At 66.7% G+C, this 21,689-nt stretch overlaps 2 protein-coding genes and 2 long non-coding RNA genes across 4 annotated transcripts; 2 read left to right on the top strand and 2 right to left on the bottom strand.

Annotated features, from left to right (window-relative positions):
- Window positions 1-360: 360 nt before the first annotated feature.
- On the bottom strand, window positions 361-4,334 carry LOC115508206 (aquaporin-12B-like). The gene is made up of 3 exons (XM_030306636.1): window positions 3,667-4,334; window positions 1,979-2,095; window positions 361-691 (listed from the first exon to the last, which is right to left on the bottom strand). Exons 1-3 carry the CDS (start codon window positions 4,268-4,270, stop codon window positions 486-488), a joined length of 927 nt encoding a protein of 308 aa, XP_030162496.1. The 5' UTR covers window positions 4,271-4,334; the 3' UTR covers window positions 361-485.
- Window positions 4,335-4,635: 301 nt separating this feature from the next.
- Window positions 4,636-6,156, top strand: LOC115508209. Its single transcript, XR_003966954.2, has 3 exons — window positions 4,636-4,988; window positions 5,576-5,661; window positions 5,790-6,156. It is a non-coding gene; the product is annotated as an uncharacterized LOC115508209 (long non-coding RNA).
- Window positions 6,157-7,304: 1,148 nt separating this feature from the next.
- On the top strand, window positions 7,305-8,542 carry LOC115508208. The gene is made up of 2 exons (XR_003966953.1): window positions 7,305-7,358; window positions 7,783-8,542. It is a non-coding gene; the product is annotated as an uncharacterized LOC115508208 (long non-coding RNA).
- A 4,064-nt stretch (window positions 8,543-12,606) lies between these two features.
- Window positions 12,607-20,523, bottom strand: LOC115508207 (kinesin-like protein KIF1A; the record flags this gene model as incomplete). The annotated part of the gene is given in 12 exon segments (XM_030306637.1): window positions 12,607-12,901; window positions 13,459-13,611; window positions 14,388-14,512; window positions 15,054-15,090; window positions 15,092-15,129; window positions 15,584-15,710; window positions 15,712-15,782; window positions 16,040-16,185; window positions 16,504-16,565; window positions 17,528-17,661; window positions 18,622-18,735; window positions 20,326-20,523. Coding segments are annotated over 12 exon segments (1,500 nt in total), but the record flags the coding sequence as incomplete, so codon positions are not given.
- Between the last annotated feature and the right edge of the window lie 1,166 nt (window positions 20,524-21,689).

Raw genomic sequence — 21,689 nt, 5'->3', positions numbered from 1 at the left:
ATGCTGGCGGATGGTGGGACCCGGACCCTGTGTCCAGCCCGCTCCCCTGCAGCCTCAGGCTCCGGCCGCCTTCCCCACGTGGGCAGCAGGTCTCAGGGCGAGGAGGCTGCTCGGGCCTCCCGGGCGGTGGGTTCTGGGCAGCCAGGCACCACCTGTGGAATCTGCCCCAGCATCTTCTCAGGACCCCGTGACCCACCTGGACCTCTTGCCTTTCCTCCTCGGTCTTCCCTTTGATCCTAATTCCGTAAAGAGGCAAGAGACGCCCGTGGGAAGACGGAGGTGACGCAGACCAGCCTCCGTGGCGTACGCCCTTCCCTGCCTGCCCTTCCAGAAGCCTCTGTCAGGCCAGGGAGACGGGCAGGTCTTAGGAATGGTTTATTGACGAAAGGTTTGGGGGGAGAAAGGGCTGCGGGTCCGGTCCCCCCTCGGCTCAGGGACGCCCCAGAGTCCAGCCAGAGCCCCGGCCGTCCCCCCAGAGTGCTGGCTCAGCGGGAGCCCGGCAGCGGCTGCCCCGCCCCACCCCGCCCAGGCTCCCGGCTTCTGCACCCCTCTGCAGGCGTCTGGGTGTCTCTAGGCCCCGGGGCCGGCTTCCCTCTAGGAGTTCGGTACTTGTTCTTCTGGCTGTACAACAGGTTCCTCTGGAACAGGCGAGGAAGGCGGCCATGATACAGCAGGACGGCCAGGACCATCCCTGCAAAAACCGGGCGTCAGACCACAGGGCCCAGTCGGCTCGTTGCAGCATGAGGCAGCCCGGTGCTCACGCGGGGACCCTCAGTGCGACGGGGGCCCCGCAGGCCCGGGCCTGGGGGAGCCTGCGCACCAACGTCAGGGAGCCAGCGCCCGGACCCTGGTCTGGCCCTTCCCACACCTCCCTCCCCTCCCCGCCCCCTGCGCCTACCCCTGGGAGACGTGCATGACCCATCGGGAACCGGGCTCACTTCTCGGCCAGGCTCCGGGGACCTGGGTGGCCTGTCGCCGGCACAAATGTCGTGGGCCGCGTGCACAGCCTCTTTCTTCCCAGGGCTGCCTCCCAAGTGACCTGTCATCCCTGTGCGTGGCTGTGTTGGGCGTGTAGGCAAGAGTGGAGGTGACAGCGAGGGAGGAGACGGGTGTGGGTGGGGCCGGGGCTGGGAAGTGCAGGGTGTGCTGAGGGCAGGGCCCGGCCCCTGGTCCCCAGGTTCTTCCCGGAACTCGTGGAGCAGAGAATCCTAAATTCTCACGTGGCCGCTAGGGTCACTGGGAAGGTAAGTGGGCCACGGCGGGACCCGAGAGCACATTTTCTTCAAGTGTACGTGAATCTTCTAAGGACTTACACGGGAAGCCCCTTGAGCCCGAGGGCTGTTCTCAGGTGCACACGGCCCGTCCCCCGGGAGGCGGCGGGGAGGAAGTCACAGGGAGGGCCGAGAGTTAGTGCCCTAACTGAAAACCCAGAAGTGGCTCTGCGAGCCTGTTACGTAGGGAAGGGGAGGGATAAGGAGACCCTCGCTGCCTCTGGAGGGGGGCGGGGATGCGGGCAGGGCAGGGACTGCTTTCTGCGGACGGACCACATGCACTTGAGGCCGCGGTCAAGTGGAAAGTGAAGTCGCGAATAGGAACGATGGGAGTTCTCATGGCTCCTACAGCTGCCTGGGAGCCCCGGGGAGGCCGAGGCTGTGCTCCCCGAGAACACGCCCACCGTGTAGACAGAGAGAAGTGGAGGAAGCTTCCAGAGCTCCACTGGACCCCGCTTACCCGCCGGACAAGGTGTGGAGAGTGTGGTGAGGCCGAGGGGCCAAGGCCGGGTGCTGGAGAAGCGGCCCCTGCCTGGGCCCCGGGCTCAGGGTCCGTGAGGGCGCCCTGCAGGCGTGGGTGCGTCCCTCCTGCCCGCCCAGCACCCACGTCCACCACAAATGCTTTGCGTGGCAATCCCCAAGCCACTGTCCAGGCCTGGCCTTGCCTGCTGCCCACGGAGACTCCCAGGTGACCCCTCTGCCCTTACCTGTCAGAGGACCCAGCCAGTACACCTGCATGTACTCCAGCAGGGTGTGGCCCGAGCAGTGGAAGGTGGCCCAGGTGGCCAGGGCCGGGTTGAAGAAGGCGGATGTGAAGGGCCCAGCTGTGGGAGGAGGCACAGACCATCCCCGTGGGGCCCTGCCTGCGGCCGCCTCTCCGGCCAGGAGAGGAGCCACCCCGGAAATCCCCGCCGTGGTTCCCGGCACACAGGCCGGGCTCAGCCTATCCTCGCCCCCCTGTACTGATGGGGGCGTGGGCAGGAGGGCTACTCGGCCAAAGCCAAAGGTCCCCGGATCAGGGAGCGGCTGGGACAAGAGTCCGTCCGCAAACCTCCCCCACCCGACCCACCGCTCATCTCCCCCAGCTCTTTTCTCCTCTGTCCACCTGGGGGCACTTGTCCTTGAGAGAAAGGGAGACAGAGACAGAGAGATGGAGAGACAGAGACGGTGAGACAGGGAGACAGGCAGAGACAGAGACAGACGGTGAAGAAACAAGAGAAAGGGGAAGGGGCAGGGCAGATGAGGAGGGGCTGGGGAAAACGCCAGCGTCCTTCAACCCCGGCCACGTCCACCGCTGCCAAAGAGCACCGGCCTCGTCCGGGCGGACCAGAGTGGGAAGCACTCTGCAGACCAGGATCTCCGGGAGGCGCCCTGGGTGGCGGCAGGGCCGACGCAGGGGCTCCCGGCATCTCCCCCGGGCGGGACCCCAGGCAGCCCGGACGCACAGCCCTGCTCCTGGCAAGTCTCTGCTCACCCGCGCCTCAGTTTCCCCGCCTGTGCGCGGGCTCTCGCGGCGCCTTCCCGGGCACGTGATGTCTGTTCTGTACCAGACCCTGGACGGCGTCTCAGAAAGTCAGCCCTCTGGTTCTGTCCCTACCGGGGCCCGCCCGCCCCCGAAAGCAGACTTGGGAGATCTGGGCCCTCAGGCCCTTCCAGGTGTAGCCCTAGCGCCCTGAGCAGGAGTGAGCCGCCGGCCACATGACCTGCACCCCACCCCACGGCTCTGTTCCCCTGCCCGGGACAGCTGCCCTGTGAGGTCAGCGGTCCGGACACCCCACAGCCGACCTCAGCTCTCTGCTTGCACCACTGGTGGGAAGGGCGGCTGCGTGGGGTCCGGGAGAGGGGGGCGGTGCCAGGGAGCTTGGTCAGGAGGCCCGGGGCCTGAGGCGCGGGCGAGGACGGGAGGGGGGAGGCGCTGCCCTCCCTGGAGACATCTGGGGCCAAGTGGGGAGGGGGAGGGGGCGGGGGCGGGGGCGGGGGCAGACACGGGGGAGCTGGTGCTCTTGGACGGGCGGCGGAGGACGCGCAGGGGCTTCCAGAGCGAGGCCCGGCCTGGGCCCTGAAGAAGCCGCACTGGCTGCCCCTCCCCCGCCCCGGCCTGTCCCCGGAGCCGGCCTCCCGAGACGGCCAGGAGCAGCTGGGACGTGGAAGATCCAGCCAGAACGACGTGGGCCCGACGGGGGCCCAGGCCCACCCTGCCGCGCCGGGTCCCGTCCAGCCGGCCGCCGTGCCACCACCGGGCTCCCGGGAAAGGGCGGTCGGCAGCCCCCGTGGGCCGGCGGCCCCCCTTGGCTGGCGGCCTCGCCCCCGGGTGTCCGCAGGTGCGGGTGGGCGGGGTGGCCACGCGGGTGCAGAGGCTCTGACGTGGCCCGGGGGAGAGGCAGCCCCGTCTCACCTGTGTGGGTCGTGACGGTGGCCAGCAGGGCCACGGCCGGCACCCGGTAGGCGGGCAGGCTGTTCCGGAGACGGAGGAGGGTCAGGTGCAAGAAGAAGGCGCCGGCGCCTTCCACGAGCGCGCCGTGGGACACGGGCGTGCGCAGGGGGGAGCTGCAGTGCGGGTCCAGGAGGTTCTGGAGGACGTGCAGGTCACAGAGCTCCCAGGCCCAGTACAGCCGGGTCAGGGCACAGGCCGCCCGCACACCCAGCCCCTGGGCCGCCAGCTTCAGCAGCGTGCGGGGCCCGGAGGCCTCGGCCAGGAGGAAGTCCTGCAGGGACACGGTGGGGTTGGCCGCGGCGCCGTCGCAGGTCGCCCCGTGAACCAGGAAGAGCAGGGTGAGCAGGGTGAGCAGCAGGTCGGGGCCGAAGCCCCCCGCCCAGGGGCCGAGCTCCGCCAACATCCGCATCTCCAGACAGCAGGCCCCCAGCTGGGCCGCGCCCACCGCCTCCCGGGCGAAGCTGGCGTAGGCGCCCGCCGGGAGCAGGGCCTTGCACCCCCTGGCCGCCTGGCAGAGGACGAAGGTGGCGAAGAAGAAGGAGAGGGACACGTTCAGACCGGCCATCGGCCTGGGGGCCCCTGGAGGAGCAGGCCGAGCGGGGGACCCGAGCTGACGTGTCAGGGCTGGCGCGCCCTGAGCCCTGAGCCCCGAGGACGGGGCCGCTGTGGGAGAGTCCGCCTGGGCGGGCTGTCCCTGCGAACGCCACACCTGTGCCCTCACCTCCTCACCCCCGCCCCCCTCCCCCCACCTGCCGGCCCGGGAGCGGAACCACAGCGGACGCCCATAGGTCAGGCGTCCTCCCTGGGGCCTGAGGCGCGCCTGGCCCCCTGCCCCCATCGGCCAGCCGCGGGCGCTGGACGCAGCTTCAAAGCCTCCGTCGGAGCTCCGTGACTCAGGCCCGGGCCCTTGGCTCCGTGGGCACGGCCTGGCAGCTCCCTGCCCCTGTGCTGTGTCCCACCTGGGTGAGGGGCCCTGGCTCTGCCTGCACTGTGGGTCCCCTGGCCCCGGGTCCCCCTGCGAAGGCAGCTGCGTGCCGGGCCAGGTGTCCCCACACAAGCGAGGGAGGGAGCCGCGGGCGCTCCGGCCTGGCCGCTCCGGACTCCTCAGGAGGCTGACCCTGCAGAAGTCTGCCCGGCCCACCATGCGCTTTGCTTTTCCTGCCTAGCAGCGTAGACTCATAACGATGCGTCTCCAAGAAAGCCTGGCTGGCTGAGACGTGCAGGTGCTTCCTTCCGGACCCAAGATCACAATGACCTTGGAAGACTAGACCCGTTCCCCCTCGGTAAGCAGAGACTGCCTGTGAACGGCCCTCCTGGGGACAGGCTGTGGGGCCTGGCTCTCAAGCCCAGAGCAACCGGGGACTTTGGGACACCGGCCAGGCTTCAGAGACACGAGCTCGGAGGTCGTAGTCTCAGGGGCTTGAGGTCACCGACACGTCACAGTGACTGTAGTATGCCATCGACCTTGGGGAAGAGCAGACATTAAGCAGTTGCGTTGGGTCACTGACGGCGGCTGGATTCAGCGGCCGACCCCTGGTGGAGGGGTCATTCCAGGCAGAAGGAGATGGCCTGGCACAGTGCAGAGACCGCTGGATGGGGAGCTTGCCGGGGGGGGGGGGGGGGCCCTGCCAGGCTGGGGGGGGGCCTCTGGCCCTGGGCTCCTCCCCCAGGACTGGGGGGGAGGGGGACAGAGGGGGAGGGGCGTGGCACTGGGGAGGGAGGAGCTTCGGGGGAAGGCCCAGGTCAAGGTCTCCTGGACCACCAGGCCCAAGGCAGTGGGCACAGGGGGGGGAGATCAGCGGGCAGGTGGGCCAGCGGGAGATGGGCACCTCGTCCCCTTACCCCATGTCCCAACCCCCGTGCCCCGCAGATGGACAGAGCCATGGAGATGGGCTCTGGGCACAGCAGGTGGGCTTTCCGCAAGGCAAAGGCCCCACCGTCCGGACACCGCTGGGGGTACGGGTGACGCCTCTGCCCCTCCTACCCTCACCCTGTGCCCACCTGGGGGTCCCCAAGGCCCGCAGCAGCACCTCACCCCTCTCTCTCACAAGCCTTCCCTATCCTGCTTCCCCCTGCCCCTCAAGAGAAGGCCGGCCACCCACTTCCTTCCAAGGAGTTCGGCTGAGCAAGACTACTGGAGAAAAGGCTGGGTATGACGTCACCAGGAGGGGGCCCCAGGAGAGCGCCTGACTCCTGGGGGACCGTGACTAAAGTCCTGGACGTGTCCCAAATGGCCCTGTCACCTGCAGCACTGCAGGGTTGCTCGGCAGGGCCCAGCTCTGGACCGCGGCCCCCTCTGGAGCAGGTGCACACATTCACAAGGAGGCCCAGCGGTAGCTCCGCCTCCTTGGGAACCAGCCTTCCTGCGGGGGGGGGGGGCTCGCCTCTGGCCCAGCCTCCGCCCCCCTGACCCTCCTTTTGTTTGTGTGGCTCCGGTCCAAGGGCTCCCCCGCCCCCGGGCAGCCTCCCTTTGCGTGGACGCAGGGGAGGCTGACAGCTAGGGGGGGGTCCAGAGCATGGGCGACAGGTGCTGCCTTTCCTCTGGTTGTCCCAGTAGAGGATTTTGAGGTCCAGAACTTTCCTGGAGGTGGGGAAGGGGCCTGGGCCCCGGGGGCAGGGTGAGGTTAACCCCAGAGGAGCTCTGCCTGCTGCTCCCCCTGGAAGGCCGACAACCGTCCAGACCCCAGCCCCAGGAAGGGGTGTGGGGGGCAAGGGGCCCGTTCTCTCCTTTAAGGTCCCGCCCTGTCGGAGGAGCGGGGAACAGGTGGAGCCCTGGAGTCCGTGAGCGGAGAAGCCGGGGCTCCCTCGGGGATCACGCAGAGACCCCTTCCACCCTCCAACCCCCTGCTCCAACTGGGGCGGGGGGTGGGCCTGGCCCAGTCAGAACACACAGAAAGTGGTTTCAGACCCAGGAAGCACATCACCGAGAACACAAGCCTGGCTAATGCTCAGTGGCTATTCATGCCGAGCGATCAGCGTGAGTTCGATCTTCATTTTTGCCTAAGTTTAACTTTTATTTACTTATTATTTATATTTGTTTTTGAGAGACAGGGAGAGAGAAAAAGCGCGTACACGCATGCTCGCGCAAGCACACGGGGGAGGGACGGAGAGAGACAGAGAGGGAGGAGAGAGAGAAAAATCCCAAGCGGGCCTGCTCTGTCAGCACAGAGCCCGACGTGGGGCTGGATCCCAGGAACCGTGAGATCATATGATCATGTGAGCCGAGATGCTTAACCGCCTGAGCCACCCGGGTGCCCCATCATTTTAACGTTTGGATAAAACTTAAATAGGGCAAAGCACACGGTCTCGGGGCCAACTTGCACGCCGTGGGGCAGCGGGATAAAGCCAGGGGACGGGCGACGATCACAGGTGCTCACTCCTCCGTCGTCAACGCGTTCTCTAGGACCACGGCACGCGACTGCAGCGGTGGTCACACTGCTGAGCCTGGCGGCCTCCCGAGGGGGGTGAGGGGGAGCTCGGACCCTGTTGTGTCCGAGTCTGCTTCCTTTCAACTGCTGCTGACAGAGGACGTCCTGTCTCGCCCGGTCCTGAGGGTTCCCACTCCCATCTGCCCGTAGGGATGGCGTTAGCTGGGGCTGCTGAGAGACGTGCCTTGTCGGGCTGAGGACGTGACCGTCCACGTAAAGGCTCAGGTAGCAACGGACGTTACTTTGGTCAAACGCTTTTTCTGTGTCTGTGATTTTTCTAATTTTTCTGATTTTTCTGATTTTCAACCAGATTTTTGTTGGTTTAACGTGGTGAATCACACTGATCGATCGGTCTTTGAGCCAACCCCGCATTCCCGAGGTTCGCCCGGCCCGATCACGAGGGATCATCCTTCTAGTTAGTAGATTCGGTTTGGCAAAACGTTACCGAAGATACTCGTTTTCTATGTCGCTGAAAGACACTGGTTTGCATCTCATTTCCTTGCAACATCGTCGTTTGGTACCGGGTGAAGCTGACCGTACAGAAAAGCTTCGGGGCTGCCTGGGCACGTGGGTTACGCAGCCAGGTGCGGCGGGTGCCGAGGGAAGCAGGCGGGTGCTCCCGTGACCATCGCCCCTCACACCCCTCCAGGCTCTCTTCCCCCCTGCCTCACCGGTGTGGGAAGTGGGTGCTCTCCGGACAGTGCTGGACCTCTGACCCCAGGGGCCATTCTTGGCCGCATCGAACAGACTCAAACACAAGTAAGGCCACAGTGGACACCCGCGGGTCTGACGTTGCATAAGGAGCCACATTTATTTCTTAATTGGACAGATTCTTAAGTGCACACACACAGTACAGGAGCCTAGAGCCTAACACTCAGGTTTAGGACGTCAGGGAACTCGAGTCGTTACGTCGGGATGGTGGTTACAGTGCAGGGGCCAGGGTGTGCCACACAACCACATATGTACAAGCTACGGGGGGACGCGGGGGGGACGGCCAGCTGCGGGAAGCACCGGCCTGGAAGAAGTCATAGACTCTGCTGATCCCTGGGGGCACTTCCCGGCCCCCGGGGTAAAAGGAGGGCGCCTTCCGGGGTCCCGCACCGGAGGGGGCGGACGGAGGACCAGCACTGCGATCCGCTGACGCCCGAACCACCAGCGACATTCAGGAACTCTCCCCGAGTGCTTCGCCACGCCCGCCCGACAGGTGCGGAGGGGGAACCGGGACGGAGGGGGAGGCTGCCTCCCTGCAGCCACCCGGGGCGTGTGTGTGGTGTGTGTGATCGGTGACCGAAACGTTGGCATCTTAGGAGTGATTACTCGGAACACGGAGGCCTTGGAACTTGGGAACACGTCAACACCCCTGGGCACCAGCTGGGTCACACTGCAGCCTGGAGCCCAGCGCCCCCCTTCCTGGGACCACAGCGGACCAGCGGGGGACTCCCCTCTCCCTGGAGGAGACAGAGGGCTTCTCTGGGTGAGGACGGCTATCCCTCAGAGCAAAACGAGTGCCATCAGGTGTTAAAAAAAAACTCCCAGAGAGATGGCTTTCTGGATCTTTCTTCCCTCCCCACTTGGTGAGAAATGACGGCCACAGCCAGGCCTGACCTTCCTCTGGGACACCGCAGCCTCCCTCGTCACAGATGTGAAGACTGGCCCAGTTTGCTAAGTGCCGTCCCCTCTGACGGGACACGTTGGGTAGCTTCCGGCAGGGCGGACAAGGGACCAGGTGTTCTGACTCGGATCTCTCCCCACCAACTCCGAGGGTCTGGCAGGGGACGGGGGTCCACGTGGCCCACACCCGGCTCGCGGGCACGGGCACCAGGGCCAGAATCAAACGGTCCTGGGGGCACCTCCATGGCTGTGGAGGCTCCCGCGTGTGGGGCGCGTCCCCCCTTCCCTCAGCCCCACGAGGCAGGTGCTCTGCAGGCTGGCTGGCCTCAGACCCCTGCGCCCCGGGGGGGGGCCTCGGAGCCTTCCCAGGCCGCGGCTCCAGGCTGGCTGACCTGGGTGGCCTGCGGCCCGGGCCCTGCACCTCCAGTCTCCCCGCGGGAAGGGGGGCTGTCGGGAACCAACTCATCTAGGAACCACGTCCTCCTTCCCTGGTCCCCTCCCTGCCCTCAAGGCCATCACAGGAGCCAGAATAAATGCTTGCTCTGGACTGTGCCATACCCCTGCCCTCTGCGTCTCGGCCCGGGAACGTCCGGTCTCCGGACGTTTGCTCTCTGTCCAGGATGCGAGCCCTCCTCTGGGGGTCCCCAAAGAAGGCCGCTGGGTCCCCGCGTCCCACAGATGTGGTTTCCTCGGACGCGTTTTCTGCCGATGGAGCGATGCCGTCAGTGGTGACTTCCGAGCACCGGGACGAGGGGAGCAGCGGGTGGAAGTGACCGCTGACGCACTGCCCAGACCAGCTACGGGAAAGGCGGGCTCACAGCCTCCAAGCGGCCCGGCGCGGCCGGCGGAACCAGACGCGGCTGCCAGACGGCGCTCAGATGGGGGAGCCCGTCCGCCTGGTCCCACGTCCGGGGCGAAGCTCAAGTTATTGGGGGGGATAACTTTCCCAAAGGGAAGCCTCCAACCGAAACCTGGTCGCTTGGTGTGGGAGCCACGCCCACGCACCCCTAGAGGAAAGAGGCCGCGCACACCTCGGGCCTCAGGGCGCGGAACCCGTACAATATCCACAGGCCTCGTCAGTGCCGCCTGGGGGCAGCCAGGCTGAGGGGGCCCCAGACCACTGGCCGGGGTGCGACAAGGTGATCTGAACCAAGTGGGAAAGGGGGTGTCACTGGGGCGCCCTGCAGGGTCTGGCGAAGGCAGCGGAAGGCACCAGAGAACGGCATGGACGCCCAGGTTCCGAGCGGAATCTGCTCGTGGCGGGACAGGGGTTTCTGGATCGGTTGCTGTTTTGACTGGAGTTAGAAAGAGGCCACGTGTGGCTGCGGGCAAGGGAACAGGTCACCGAAGACCCCCCAGACCCCGGGGTTTCTCTGATGTGTTTGTGGCCCGGGTGTGGTGCCCGACCAGACTCCCAGCCTGGGGCAGGCTCTTGCCCCGGCGGCCGGGCCTGGGGCGTGCAGTCCCTGGGGGCACGAATCGGACACTGCAGCAACACAAGGGCAGCGCCCTCAGGTGCAGGAGAGGGGAGCCTCCTTGATGACGGGGGCCCCATTGCTGGCTGCCCTCCCCTGACCCGTGGAACCTTCTCACTGGGACTCACAGACACTCCTCTCTCGGGGCAAAAGGGGGAAGCCATACACCTTCTTCCCGGGAACCACCTGGAGCTTGAGAGGCTGCACCCCCAGCCCCCCACCGCCCGGACCGTCTCTCCCCCCGCCACCTGCAACCTGCCGGCCTGGACACACCACCCCTGCCGTCCCTGCCGGGAGAGCCCCACTGCCCAGGGGCCCATCTGCCTGGTCCCCTGTCGTGCCCGCAAGCTCCTGGGGAGAAGCTGCCGGCACTGCCCGTGGGGTCGCGTCTCGGCGGCTGCTGTCGGGTGAGATGCGGATTCTACCTCCAGCTGGGAGGGTGCACGCCACCCCCCTTGCGGCCTGGACCTCGGGCGCCGGGTCCCCTGACGCTCACACACAACACACACACACACACCACACACACACGCACCCCGGGTGGAAGGCCTCCCCCACGAGCCCGAGCTCGGGCCTGGGTGGACGTGCCCCTGTGGTGCCAACCAGGTGGTGCCCCGGCCTGTGCAGACGCCTCTTCACCGTGGTCTTCCCTACGAGGCTTGGGGATGAGAGAGGGAACAAGCAGGGGACGGGGTCCATCTGAATCCTATGGGTCTATGTGAAGGCATTAGAAATAAATACTTATAAATAGAACACAGTCTTATAGTTAATTTCTGAGTGGCCTGTTTCGGTGTCACTAACTAATGTATATTAATTATAAGTCTGTCTATGCTTAAAAAAATATCAGAACGGCGGCGACGCCCCTGACTTGTGCCCTCCGGCCTCTCTGGCACCTCCCAGCCGCTCCCACCCGGGGCCCACTCCGAAAGAAGACAGAACGTGGCCTCTGCTCGGGGCAGGATAGGTCTTGCGGTGCAGGCGCCCGGGCCAGAGGTGGCGCTCTGTGGGGCCCGCGCAGCGTCCCCAACAGGGGACCGGCTGGCTGGCTGGCTGGTGGGGGCAGGCTGGGCGCACGTGACATGACGGATGGTGACGAGGACTGGGGGCGGGGCTGGCCTGCTGGCTGTCGTGGGGGCGCGGGGGGCTCCGGCTCAGACCCTCATCTGGGCAGACCGCCGTCTGGACAGCTTGGACCTGCGGGAGGTGGAGACAAGCGGGGGTCGGGATGCCGGCCTCTCGGCGGCGGATGCCCCCCTGCTTCCCTGCTCACCGGAGACCCGGGCTCAGGAGTCGCCTACCCGCCTTCTGCAAGTCAGCGGTGCAGGAGGGGGGGCGTCCCATCGCCAGGGCTCGCTGTGCCCAGGCCTGACCGTGAGTTGTGTTTGCAACCGCGTGAGGGCCTGCCCCCGGGAGCAAGTACATTTTGAACATCTCAGGGGCTCACACGCTTTACCAGCAGCAACGACACAAATTAGGCATTAACGTCCTCAAGAACACGCCAGGGGGTGGTGCCCTCCCGCCACCTGCAGGGGGAGCCGCGTACCGTATGGTCCCGGCCAGGAGGGGGTTGAATGCGTACAGCCAGTCGTGCATGTCCTTGTCGCTGTTGGCCTGCAGCAGGATGCCGCGGTGCTCCGTGCACACGGCAAACGTGGGGTGTCTGCAAAGGCAGGGCTGCCGTGAGACGGCGCGAGGCCTCCGCCAGGTTGGCACGCGGTGGTCACCGTGGGGCATGGGTGGGGGCAGGGGAGGGGCGCCACCGGGACATCCCAGGGGTGAGGGGGCAGGAAAGAAGAACCCGCAGGAGACAACCGCAGTGCACACGGCCCGGTCTGACCCACACGGGGGCGGCCCCCTCGCGGAAGGCTCTGCGGTGGGGACACCCCGTGTCTTCTCCTGCCCCAGGGCTCCCTCGTGGCCTGCTCTGCGTGGTCCCCTGGGATGCGTCTACCCCTCCCGGGCCGAGGTTCCTTCCCCTGCGATTCTGACTCTGCTGCCGTGCCGGCCTCCTGCTGAGCCTGAGCCCTGGGTGGGGCAGGTGTGGGCGGCACGCCGAGTTCGTGCCCACCCCCACCACAGGGCGTCAGAAATCGGCCAGCGGGTGCTGTAGGAGTCTGGCAAAGCCAGGGTCACTGCTGGCTCGGAGAGGGGCAGGGCAAAGCCAGGGGACAGGAAGGCCGTGTTCCCAGGCCCACGACACGGCCGGCCCCGTGGGGCTCAGAGCCCCCGACCCAGGGTGTCCCTGGGGAGTGGGTCAGTGCTCGCCCCATCTGTGGACCACAGCCACGGCGGGCCGTCACCAGGACTAGGTGCCCGCGGGAGGGCCGAAGGGGGACCCTGTGAGAGACAGGACGTGGGGACCTCGGTCTGGCAGCGAGTAGAAAACGGGCCTACGGGGGACGGGGCCCGGCTCCCACCTCCCGCGGCCCTGCCGGGGGTTCGCCGGGCCTTGGCCAACCCGGGACCCGCCCATCCCATTTCCAAGGCTGTACCTTGAGCATGGCCTGCTGGTCCTCGCTGTACTCCACCTGGGCGGTGGACAGGTTGAGCACGAACCTCTCCACAGAGTCCTTGTCACTGTTGTACATGTAGGCATACGGCCGCCGTACCACCACGAAGCGCTTGGCCCAGCCGGCTGTGTGTGGCTCCAGGAAGTGCAGGTAGCCCTTCTTGGAGACGATGGGGCTGCAGGAGGGACGCCGCTGGCTCATGTGCTCCTGGCGGTCAGTGGGGGTCTCACAGTGGGGCCCACCACCCTCCACCAGGCCCGTGGCGGTACCGGCCGGGGCTCAGGGGCTATGGGGTACCCGGCAGAACCCCAACCTGGGAGATCGGAGACCAGAACCACCAACCTATTTCTGGGCCTCAGTTTCTCCAGCTGTGAGAAGGAGAAACTTTAAAAAAAAAGCTGCAGCCGCCTTCGCTGTCACATGGGGTTCCGTGACCACAACCTGCGGAGGGTGGCGTTCTTGGGCCACAAGGGCCAGGCAGGCATCTGGCACAGAGGCCAAACTGATAACTCGCAGATGCATTAAACCATCTTTCTGCAGAGGTGCCCGCGAGGTCCCCGGCCCCCTCCTGCCCTTTTGCTGTCTGCTCCTTCTCTGCTCCTGCCCCAGGTCAGGGGTGGCCTGCCTGCCTGCCTCCCTAGTGTGGCGCTGTCCCCGGGCCTGGGTCAGGGACAGAGCTGGCCGGGTGGTTTTAGAAGAGCCCCGGTTTGGGGCAGGGCACCCCCCACACACCTGACCCGGATCTCCTGGATGTCAGGAACCAGCAGGCGCGGGGGCTCTTTGTCCGCCTCCACGGCCCGAGCAGGGGATGGAAGCTTCTTCGAATCTGCCTCGGGCACAGGCTCAGGTTCTGGGCTGGCCGGCCGGGAGCAGGGCTGCGGGGTCCTGGGGAAGCAAAGTGAAGCCTCTGCACCCCTGCAGGGAGAGTCCCCGCTGGGCCGGGGAGCCACGTGGGACCGGGCGTCCTCCCACACCCAGCCGGGCCCTCGGGCACCTCCCAGGGTCTGCCCGGCCGCAGCCCAGCTGTAGCTCGGGGAGGGTCCGGCGTGCCGCAAGACCCACCGCCCTTCTCCTGGCACTTTCCGCTCCCCGCCCTGTGAAAGCGGCCCCCTGTCTCTTCATCCCCAGCTGAGCACAGGCCCTTCAGATGAGGCCCGAGGGCTGGATGCCTTTTTATTTTAAGAAGAAAACGTGGATGCCTTGAGGGATTTAAAGTCTAAGGGACCGGGCGTAAGAGGTGCTGGTAAAGCTGAGCAGACACCAGCCATCAGCACGACGGCAGGCCCGTGGGTCTCCAAGCTACTTTGTTGCCGGTTTTTCCTACTGACTATTGTACGAGCACTTGCCCCCGAAAAGGGTTTGGCTTTTGTGCCGGTTTGACCCGTTCCCGGTTTTCGTCCCCGGTGCATTTTAAATCTACCCTTCAGCAGAAACTGGCCTCGGAAAAGTAACACAACCGGAGACGGGTGGGGGCCGCGCCAGCCAGGGCAGGGCGCGGGGCAGATGCCTTCCAGCTGGCCCTGCCCTAGATGCCTGTGGCCGTCCCTCGTGCCCGGCCACGCGCTCGCCACGTTCCCTGCACTGTGCGCCTGAGTCACGGCCGAGGTCATCGGTCGGTTCTCGGCACTGGAAGCTGCTCCCGGAGCCCGGAGCTCACTCACCTCAGATCGGCTGCTCCGTACCGCCCCTCCACCAGAGAGGGGCAGGTGGAGGAGGGTGTGAGCGTGGCTGCCCCCAGAGGGGACATGGATGGGTCCCGAAGCAGGGTGACAGACATCTCGGAGAGCTGTGGAGGACAGTGGCCTTTGGCGGGGGCTTGCAGAGTGGGGACACCCCTGCAGTGGCTAATTCCTATGCCTCTGCTCACCTTTTACCTCCATTTGGGGCACCCCCATTCCAACTGCAGGCCAGACCCTCTTCCCAGCCCCCCTCGACCTGCCCCTAGCCCCTACACGCCCCTACACACGTCAAAGGTGACGACCGGTGATGGGCCGCAGACTGAGCAGAGACTGCGCACGGCAGGTCCCGAATCAAGGGGGGTGGGGCAGCACAGGGACCACACTAGCTCTGGGGACCAGGATCCGTCCCCTGGTAGGGGAAGGATGGCCACAGGGACGGGCCTGACCAGCCCAGGACAGAGGCAGCTGGGTGAGGGCCAGGCCGGGAGGCCCCTGTGCTCCACACACCCCAGGCACAGGGAGATGGGGCCCTTGGCTATGACAGTATGTTTCTAAGAAAACCCTTATTTCCTTCTCTGGATATGACTGTGCGTTCTTCTTGGTGACAACAGCCCCGTGATGACCTGGGGGTGGCCCCTCTCTGCCCACCTTGCTCTCGCTGGCGCTGACGCACACGTGGCTGTGGGTACTCTCGGTTGAACGTGTGCGTGAGGAGGCGTAAGCACTGTTAGGAACAAATGCCCGGAGTCAGGAGGCCCCGGACCCGGCTCCGCCCCAGGCACGGCCCCTGACGTGGGTGACTGTCCGGGGGCCCAGGCACCTCCACCCTCCGAGGTGACGGCTGACCCGGGAAGCTTCTCAGAGCAGGCTGGGGGCCGAGGGCAAAGACGGGGGGTGGGCAGCGCTGCCCACAGTCTAAGAGGCCTTCCCCGCGGCCCGTCAAGCGGCAGAAAGAGCCAGCTCCGGGCAGAGGGGTAAGCTCCCCGTCAGCATAGGTATTCAAGGAAGCAGGTCACTGCTTGGGGGAGGAAACTGTAAAAGGCTGACAAATTCCAGTGTGGTGGGTGAGGGGTAGGCGAGGGGACTCCCGGGACCCCTCGTTCTCCCCGCTCCTGCTCGACGGGACAGGGCTGAGTCACCCCCAGAGGGGCCGGGGTCACAGCAGCTGCCTGAGCCACCTTGACGGCCAGCTCCCGCTGTCTCTCGTTGGGAGCCTCCAGGGGGGACGGCCGGCCCTCGGCCGAGAGTGGGGACGAGGGGCCGGACGGGCCGTGGGAGCCGGAGTCCTCGCTGGAGGCGGGGGGCGGCCTCGGGGCCGGGCCGCTGCGTGGTCTCCAGCTTCTCCCGCAGCAGCAGGTAGTGCCTGGTCTTCTCCACCTGCACGAGAGCCGGAGCGCAGCTCAGCCCCGGGGGCGCCCGGACCCACGACCCGCTGTTTCCCTGGGGCACCGCCGGCACTCGGCCTTGAGCCCCAGCCCCATAGCCGCCCTTCGAAGCAGCCAGCGAGCTGCCCTCCCCCGCAGGTGTGCGGCCGCCCCGGGGTCGGCGGGGGTGGAACTGATGGACACTCGAGCCCCCCACCCCGCCGCCCGTGCACCCTGCCCGCAGTCCGCACCCGATGAGCACAAGCGCACCTCCTGCAGGAGACTCAGCTTCTCCAGCTCCCACTGGTGGTCCAGGATGAGGCTGTCGCTCCGGGGCCTCCAGCCCGCCAGGTTCTCCTCGCCGCGGACGTAGGCCACAGACGTATCGAGCACGCGCCTCCGCCGCCGCTGCATCCCTGGAAAGGGGGTGACGGTCTGGCCACATCCGCGCCCTGGCGCCAGGCCTTGGGCCCCCCGTGGGGACTTGTCCACGGAGGGAGGCCGGCCCCCCGGGAAAGCCTCAGCCACAGGAAGTCATCCAGCACGGCGGCCGCTGGGCTCGCCCCCGGCGCTGCCTCCCCCTCACGGTCCTCCAGCCTCTCAGAGCAACTCCCGAAGTGCAAAGGTGAGCACGTGAGTCTCGAAAGTGAGGGCCCCCCAAAACGGCAGCTTAGCTGATGGGCCCCGGGGAACCCTGGCTCCTAACCAAGTGCCCCCCCCCCCCCAGGCGCTACCTGGGCTGCCGGCATCGGCCACATGGCACAGGCTGAGCTCGTACACGCCTGTCACGCGGTTGCTGCGGGGAGAGGGGAGGCGGGTGGGCACCGGCATGGCCAGGGCCGATCAAATGCGAAGCCGGCACCGGTCCGCTGACAGCCCATGCGGGTGGCCCTGCGCGGGCCGCGGGGGCCCTGAGCTGCAGCCACGTTGGGCGGTCCCCTTCCCAGACCCCTCTGGGCCCCCTCTTGCCAGGGACCACAATTTCGCCAAGTGCGCCCACGAACCTTTGCACAGGGGGGAGCCAGGCTCGCAGGCGGTATCCCGTGCTCACTAGGTGACCCTGCGTGGCCGGGTTACAGCCAGCCCAGGGCCACTAAGTCCTGAGCCCCAGACTCTGTCCTCCTGGCTGTACCCAGGTGTCCACACTGGGGTCCACGAGACAGTGTGGGGAGCCTCACCGAAGGTGAGCACAGGCGGCCTGCTGGTCTCTCCTCACTGCCGTGACACTCTCGTTCACCACCCTCCCCGCCCCAGGAATGCAGGGACAGGTCAGAGCAAGAAGGGACGGCTGGGCCTGGGCCTGACACTCTCCTCCCTCGGGCACTGCCAGCCTCCAATGGCAAGAGGCCCTGTCCAGAATGCCCTCCTCCAGTCGCAGCCCAGGCCTGATGGCACGGCCCTGAGGTCCTACGGGGAAGCAGGCCCAGGACCACCCACAGGAGGGCCGAAGGGCAAACCCCCCAGGCCTTCTCCTGCATGCCTGTGGGCAGACTCGGGCTCTCTCACACCCTCAATGTGCCATCTGTGTCCCATGGCCTCCACTGACCCCAACATCAGGGGCAGGTGAAAGGCTCTGAATGCAGGGGACTGGCTGGGACAGTGGCCAGTCTGCCTTCTGGTCTGGGCCCGCCTGAAGCCGGCGTGTCACTCGAGCCTCTGCCAGACACACCAGCCGCTCCCGTGCAGAGTCCGGTCTGTCCTCACCGGGGCCAGAGTGCCGGACAGCAGACCCCGGCCATCCCCCGAGGGCAGGCTCACCTCTCCGAGGCCCGCAGGCTCCCGCTGCCAAACAGGTTGCGGATGGAGCGCGAGGCGGGCAGCTTGGCATCCCGAGAGTAGAAGACCATGCAGAAGTCCTTGGTGATGACGGCTGGCTGGGTGCAGTTCTCCATCTGCAGTGGGGGGCAGGGGGGGCTCAGGCGCAGGAGCACCCCGCGGCACCCGGGCCCCAGGCCCCCTTCTAACCTCCCGGGGCGCACAAGCCACTGACCGACAGCCCCAGACCTTCCTGGGTCTCTGCCCTGGCCCCCACCCAGGTGCGAGCTCCCTGCACCACCCCCCCAGGAGACTTCCGGGAGAGAGCCAGGGCCCCGCCTCCCTGGGCCGCAGAGGGCTGGCGTTGGTGCCGGGGACCCGAAGGTCCCAGACACAGGCCTCACCCTGTCAGGCCCCCGCCACCTTGCCACGGGATGGGGCAACACGCTCCCAAAAACACCTGTGAAGATCAAACCAGATCCTGGCTTCCCACCCACATTTTAACTCTAGATGACTTCCCGGGGCCCTGACACGCCGTTTCTCACACCGCTGCTTCTCTTGTTTTCCTGCAGCTCAACGGCAGGTGCCGGCAGGGCCGCTGTGGGCCGGGACTCACGGCGGCAGGGCCCAGCCAGTGCTTCCCCAGCAAACCGCCACCCCGAGAGGCAGTCGGGACGCTCCCTTCCCACAGCCGGAGCAATTGGGCTGGGAGGGGAGGTGGAGTGCCATCGTGCCACCAGCTGCCACCCTCCGGGCTGCTAGGTCCCCGCTGTTGCACCCAGCGGCAACGCCCATGCTCCGGGCCACCCGCTGTGCTTGGCAGGGAAGGCACAGCACAAGACCCTGGGGACGGGGTTGGGCAGGCTCTTGGTTCAGGCTGCCCGGAACATGGACGCAGGCCTCCCGCAACCCCAGGTCAAAGCCACACTGAACATAGTGCTGGGAGGGGGAACGGCGCCATTAGAAGTACGTGGATTGAATAAGAACTTGACAAGTCCTCTGTCCGGGGCTACCCAGGGCCCCCACTGCCCCTTGGCAAGCATCTCAGACTTGGGGGGCAGCGATTTGGGGGTTCACCCTTGGCACAGATTTCTCACCTCAATGTAAGCCGAGAGGGTCATGTAGATTTTCTCTCGGTACGGGGTGACCCGGTTCAGCAGCAGAGAGTTGTGCATGGAGCTGTCCCACGCGGCCTCAAACTGGTAAAGGTCCTGGAAGGAAGCAAGAGACAAGGTCAAATGTGGCAGCACACGGGCCGCGCTTGTGGGCTGGGGACATGCAGACGGACAGACACAGACAGAGAGACCTATGGGCCACCGGTCAGGAAGCCCGGGCGGCGGGTCGAGGAGAACAGTAGGTTCCTCCTTACTGGGGACCGGGCTGGGTGGGGGACTCCCCTGAGGACGGACAGATGGACGGACGGACGGGGCAGCCGCAGCGCAGACGCTGAGGCAGGGGCAGAGGGGGCAGGGAAAGGGCAGGAGGCAAGCGGGCTGGGACACAGCAACAAAGGGAAAGAGGGAGGGAGAGGAGGGGAGGTGGGGGCAGACAGGGGTGAGAGACGCGGAGAGGGCAGAAGGGGGCCGCCCCTTCCTGCCCCGTCTGAGTAAGGAGGTCCCGACCTGCCCAGGTTTGCCAAAACCTTGTGTGGCCCATCTCCTCCCTTGGGGGAGGACACTTGGAGTGGAAGCGGGGTGGCCCGGGGCAGATGGCCTCGCCCCGCCCCCCGCGGTCAGGCTCCTCTCGATTTAGCACAGAGCAGGTGGTGGGCCCTGCTCCCTGTCCCCATCTCGAACCCAGAAAGATTGTGAGCAGAGCCGGAGGCCCGTGGCCCCTCTGAGGGCAGCCTAAGCCGCCCCTGGGAGGCGGGACATCACACTCTTCAGCGGCCTCCGCTCCGGGGCAGGGTTTCCTATCATAGGATAGCTCCTGTTTTCAACCACCCGGCAGAGCTCCTAAACTCTTGTCCGAGGCCGGGTGGGCATTCGAGGATCCTATCTGAGGTGGTGAATTTGCCTCAGTCCACAGTGTGGCCACTCAGCCCCCAGCCTTGCCCCATTTCCATCCAAGCATCCTCAAAGACACAGACCGCGGGCAGCGGCTCACGCCCTGGCCCCACCGGGCCCCCCCCCCCCCCCCCCCCCCACGAGGAGCCGGCCCGGCCCAGGGGCGCGGAGGGCGGCCAGGAGGAGCGAGGCCACGCCGGGGCGCGGACGGGCTCCCCGTGACACGCTCAGGGGCGCGGGGCGAAGCAGTGGGACGGGGCAGGGCCACTGTCACACACACGTCACCGAGGACAAAGACCCAGGGGAAGAGACGTGAGGACAGCGGGGTGACCGGAGAACTGGCAGAGAGCGCAGGGGAGACGTCGCAGGAGAAAGGGGACTGAAAAGCGGAAGAGGGACGGACCAAGCCAGCGCGGAAGAGAAAAGTGAGCTGTACCTAGTGTCATTTCCGAACGAAACGCTAAAGGTGGAGGCAGCCAGGACACACACGTACACACAGAAGAGATGGACAAGTCAGAACGAGCATGGTCACACGGCCGGGTACAAGCTAACCGACAGTGAGCGGGTGTGTGTGCTGTCCCCCGGCCGCCGAGGCGCCTCACGGGGCGCCGGGCGGGGCCCTCTCCGACCCCGGCCCCCGCGTCTGCGCTGAGAGCTTTGGGCCCACCCCAGCAGGACCAGGCGGTACCCGTGGACCCGTGACCAAGACCTAAAGGGACACCCTCGGTCCCGGGGGCCCCCAGACGCCGCAGGCCCGCAGGCACGGCCGGTGGTCCACGGCAGACTGGCCCAAACGCCCTCCGGACCCCCGGCCTCCGAATGCTCCCGCACGGCCACCCGACCCCGGGCCTTCGCCAGACATCTCTGTACCCTGCTTCCTGGACGGACCACCGGCAGGCACTGGGGCCCCACGGAGACGTGCTGCGGGCTGAACGAGCCAGGACGAGGTGCCGAGGGCGGGGCCCGGGGGTCATCATCCTTAGTCCTCGCCTCCTAGAGGCCCCGATGCACACCGGGGACGGCTAGCCTGGGGCCCCCGCCCAAGTGGGCCAGCCAGCCCCAAACCCTCCAGCTTGGCCCACGGCCTCAGCTCGGTGCGGTCCCCTCTGTCCACCTGCCTCAAAAGTCGCTAAAGAACACCGCCGGCTTCCGTTCCGCCGCAAGTGTGGACCCAGCCTGCCCCCACCGCTGGCCCGCGAGTCGGGGACCAGAACGGGACAGCGTGCACTCTCCTGTGTTGCCCCTCCGCAGGGCAGGCTCCTACTCGGGGCATCAGGAGCTGGGTCCCCGCCTCGTCCGGAGCCCCTCAGCTCCGTGCGTGACAACTCCAGAGGAGCCAGAGCCAGGCCCGGTCTGGCCAGCCAGAGACCCAGGCTCAGCCGGGGCCTCGCCCAGGACCAGGTGGCCGTGCCAGGACTGGCCGGAGCCGCACGGAGAGACTGCACGCCTCCACAAGGCTTACCGAGGCCGCTCGAAGGTGCCCTTGGCCGGGAGGCCCTCCGTCAGGCTTTCGCCCTGATGAGACTCCAGCGACCAAGAATCCCCCGAACACCTGAACCGTGGGGTCTCACGTATGAGGTGACGGGGGTGGGGACCCTCTTGGGCCCACGTCACAGCCTAGGGTGGCACCTTTCACCGCACCGTTCCCCAGGTGCCAAGATGGCCAGGGTCTGGACCTGGCATAGCCAAGCTGCTGCCCATAGCTGGCTCCAAACCACTGGTCAGCCCCCAGCCAGCCGTGGGTGCCAGACCCCGGAGCCCCAGGCAAGGAGGTTCCCCAACCACACTCCCGAGCCCCTGAGGCCTCTGCAGAGGGAGGTCCCGCCCAGATGACGGCAGGTGTGCTTGGGGTGCAGAGGGCGGTGGCCCCCCCGATGTGGGAGCTAGACAGCCACGCAGGACACCAAGCCTGCAGGACGCAGCATGGGAACCGCTGATTGGTGCCCCCTGATCAGGAAGCAGGAAACCAAGACCCAGAGAGCCAGAGAGGGAGCCGTAGTGAGCCAGGATGCCATGGGAGGCCGTGGGTACCATGCCGTACCCCCACTTGTTGAACAGGCGCAGGACTCTGGAGATCTCTCTGGGCATCAGGTCACCCCCAGAAGAGAGCCCCATTCCCCACGGCACCCCTCACTCTGCCCCACCCGCACCCAGCCAGT

Source organism: Lynx canadensis, unplaced genomic scaffold, assembly GCF_007474595.2.
Source record: "Lynx canadensis isolate LIC74 unplaced genomic scaffold, mLynCan4.pri.v2 scaffold_85_arrow_ctg1, whole genome shotgun sequence".
Classification (NCBI taxonomy): Eukaryota; Metazoa; Chordata; class Mammalia; order Carnivora; family Felidae; genus Lynx; species Lynx canadensis.
Note: the sequence above shows the minus strand (reverse complement) of the source record. Positions and strands in the feature narration are given on the sequence as shown.

Bases quoted from the DNA above. Each gene is read 5' to 3' on its own strand.
- LOC115508206 (XM_030306636.1), bottom strand. From the start codon at position 4,270: ATGGCCGGTCTGAACGTGTCCCTCTCCTTCTTCTTCGCCACCTTCGTC. The intron at 2,096-3,666 runs GTGAGACGGGGC...CTCCTCCCACAG, and splicing joins CACCGTCACGACCCACACAG to CTGGGCCCTTCACATCCGCC. The intron at 692-1,978 runs GTAAGGGCAGAG...CGGTTTTTGCAG, and splicing joins CTGGCTGGGTCCTCTGACAG to GGATGGTCCTGGCCGTCCTG.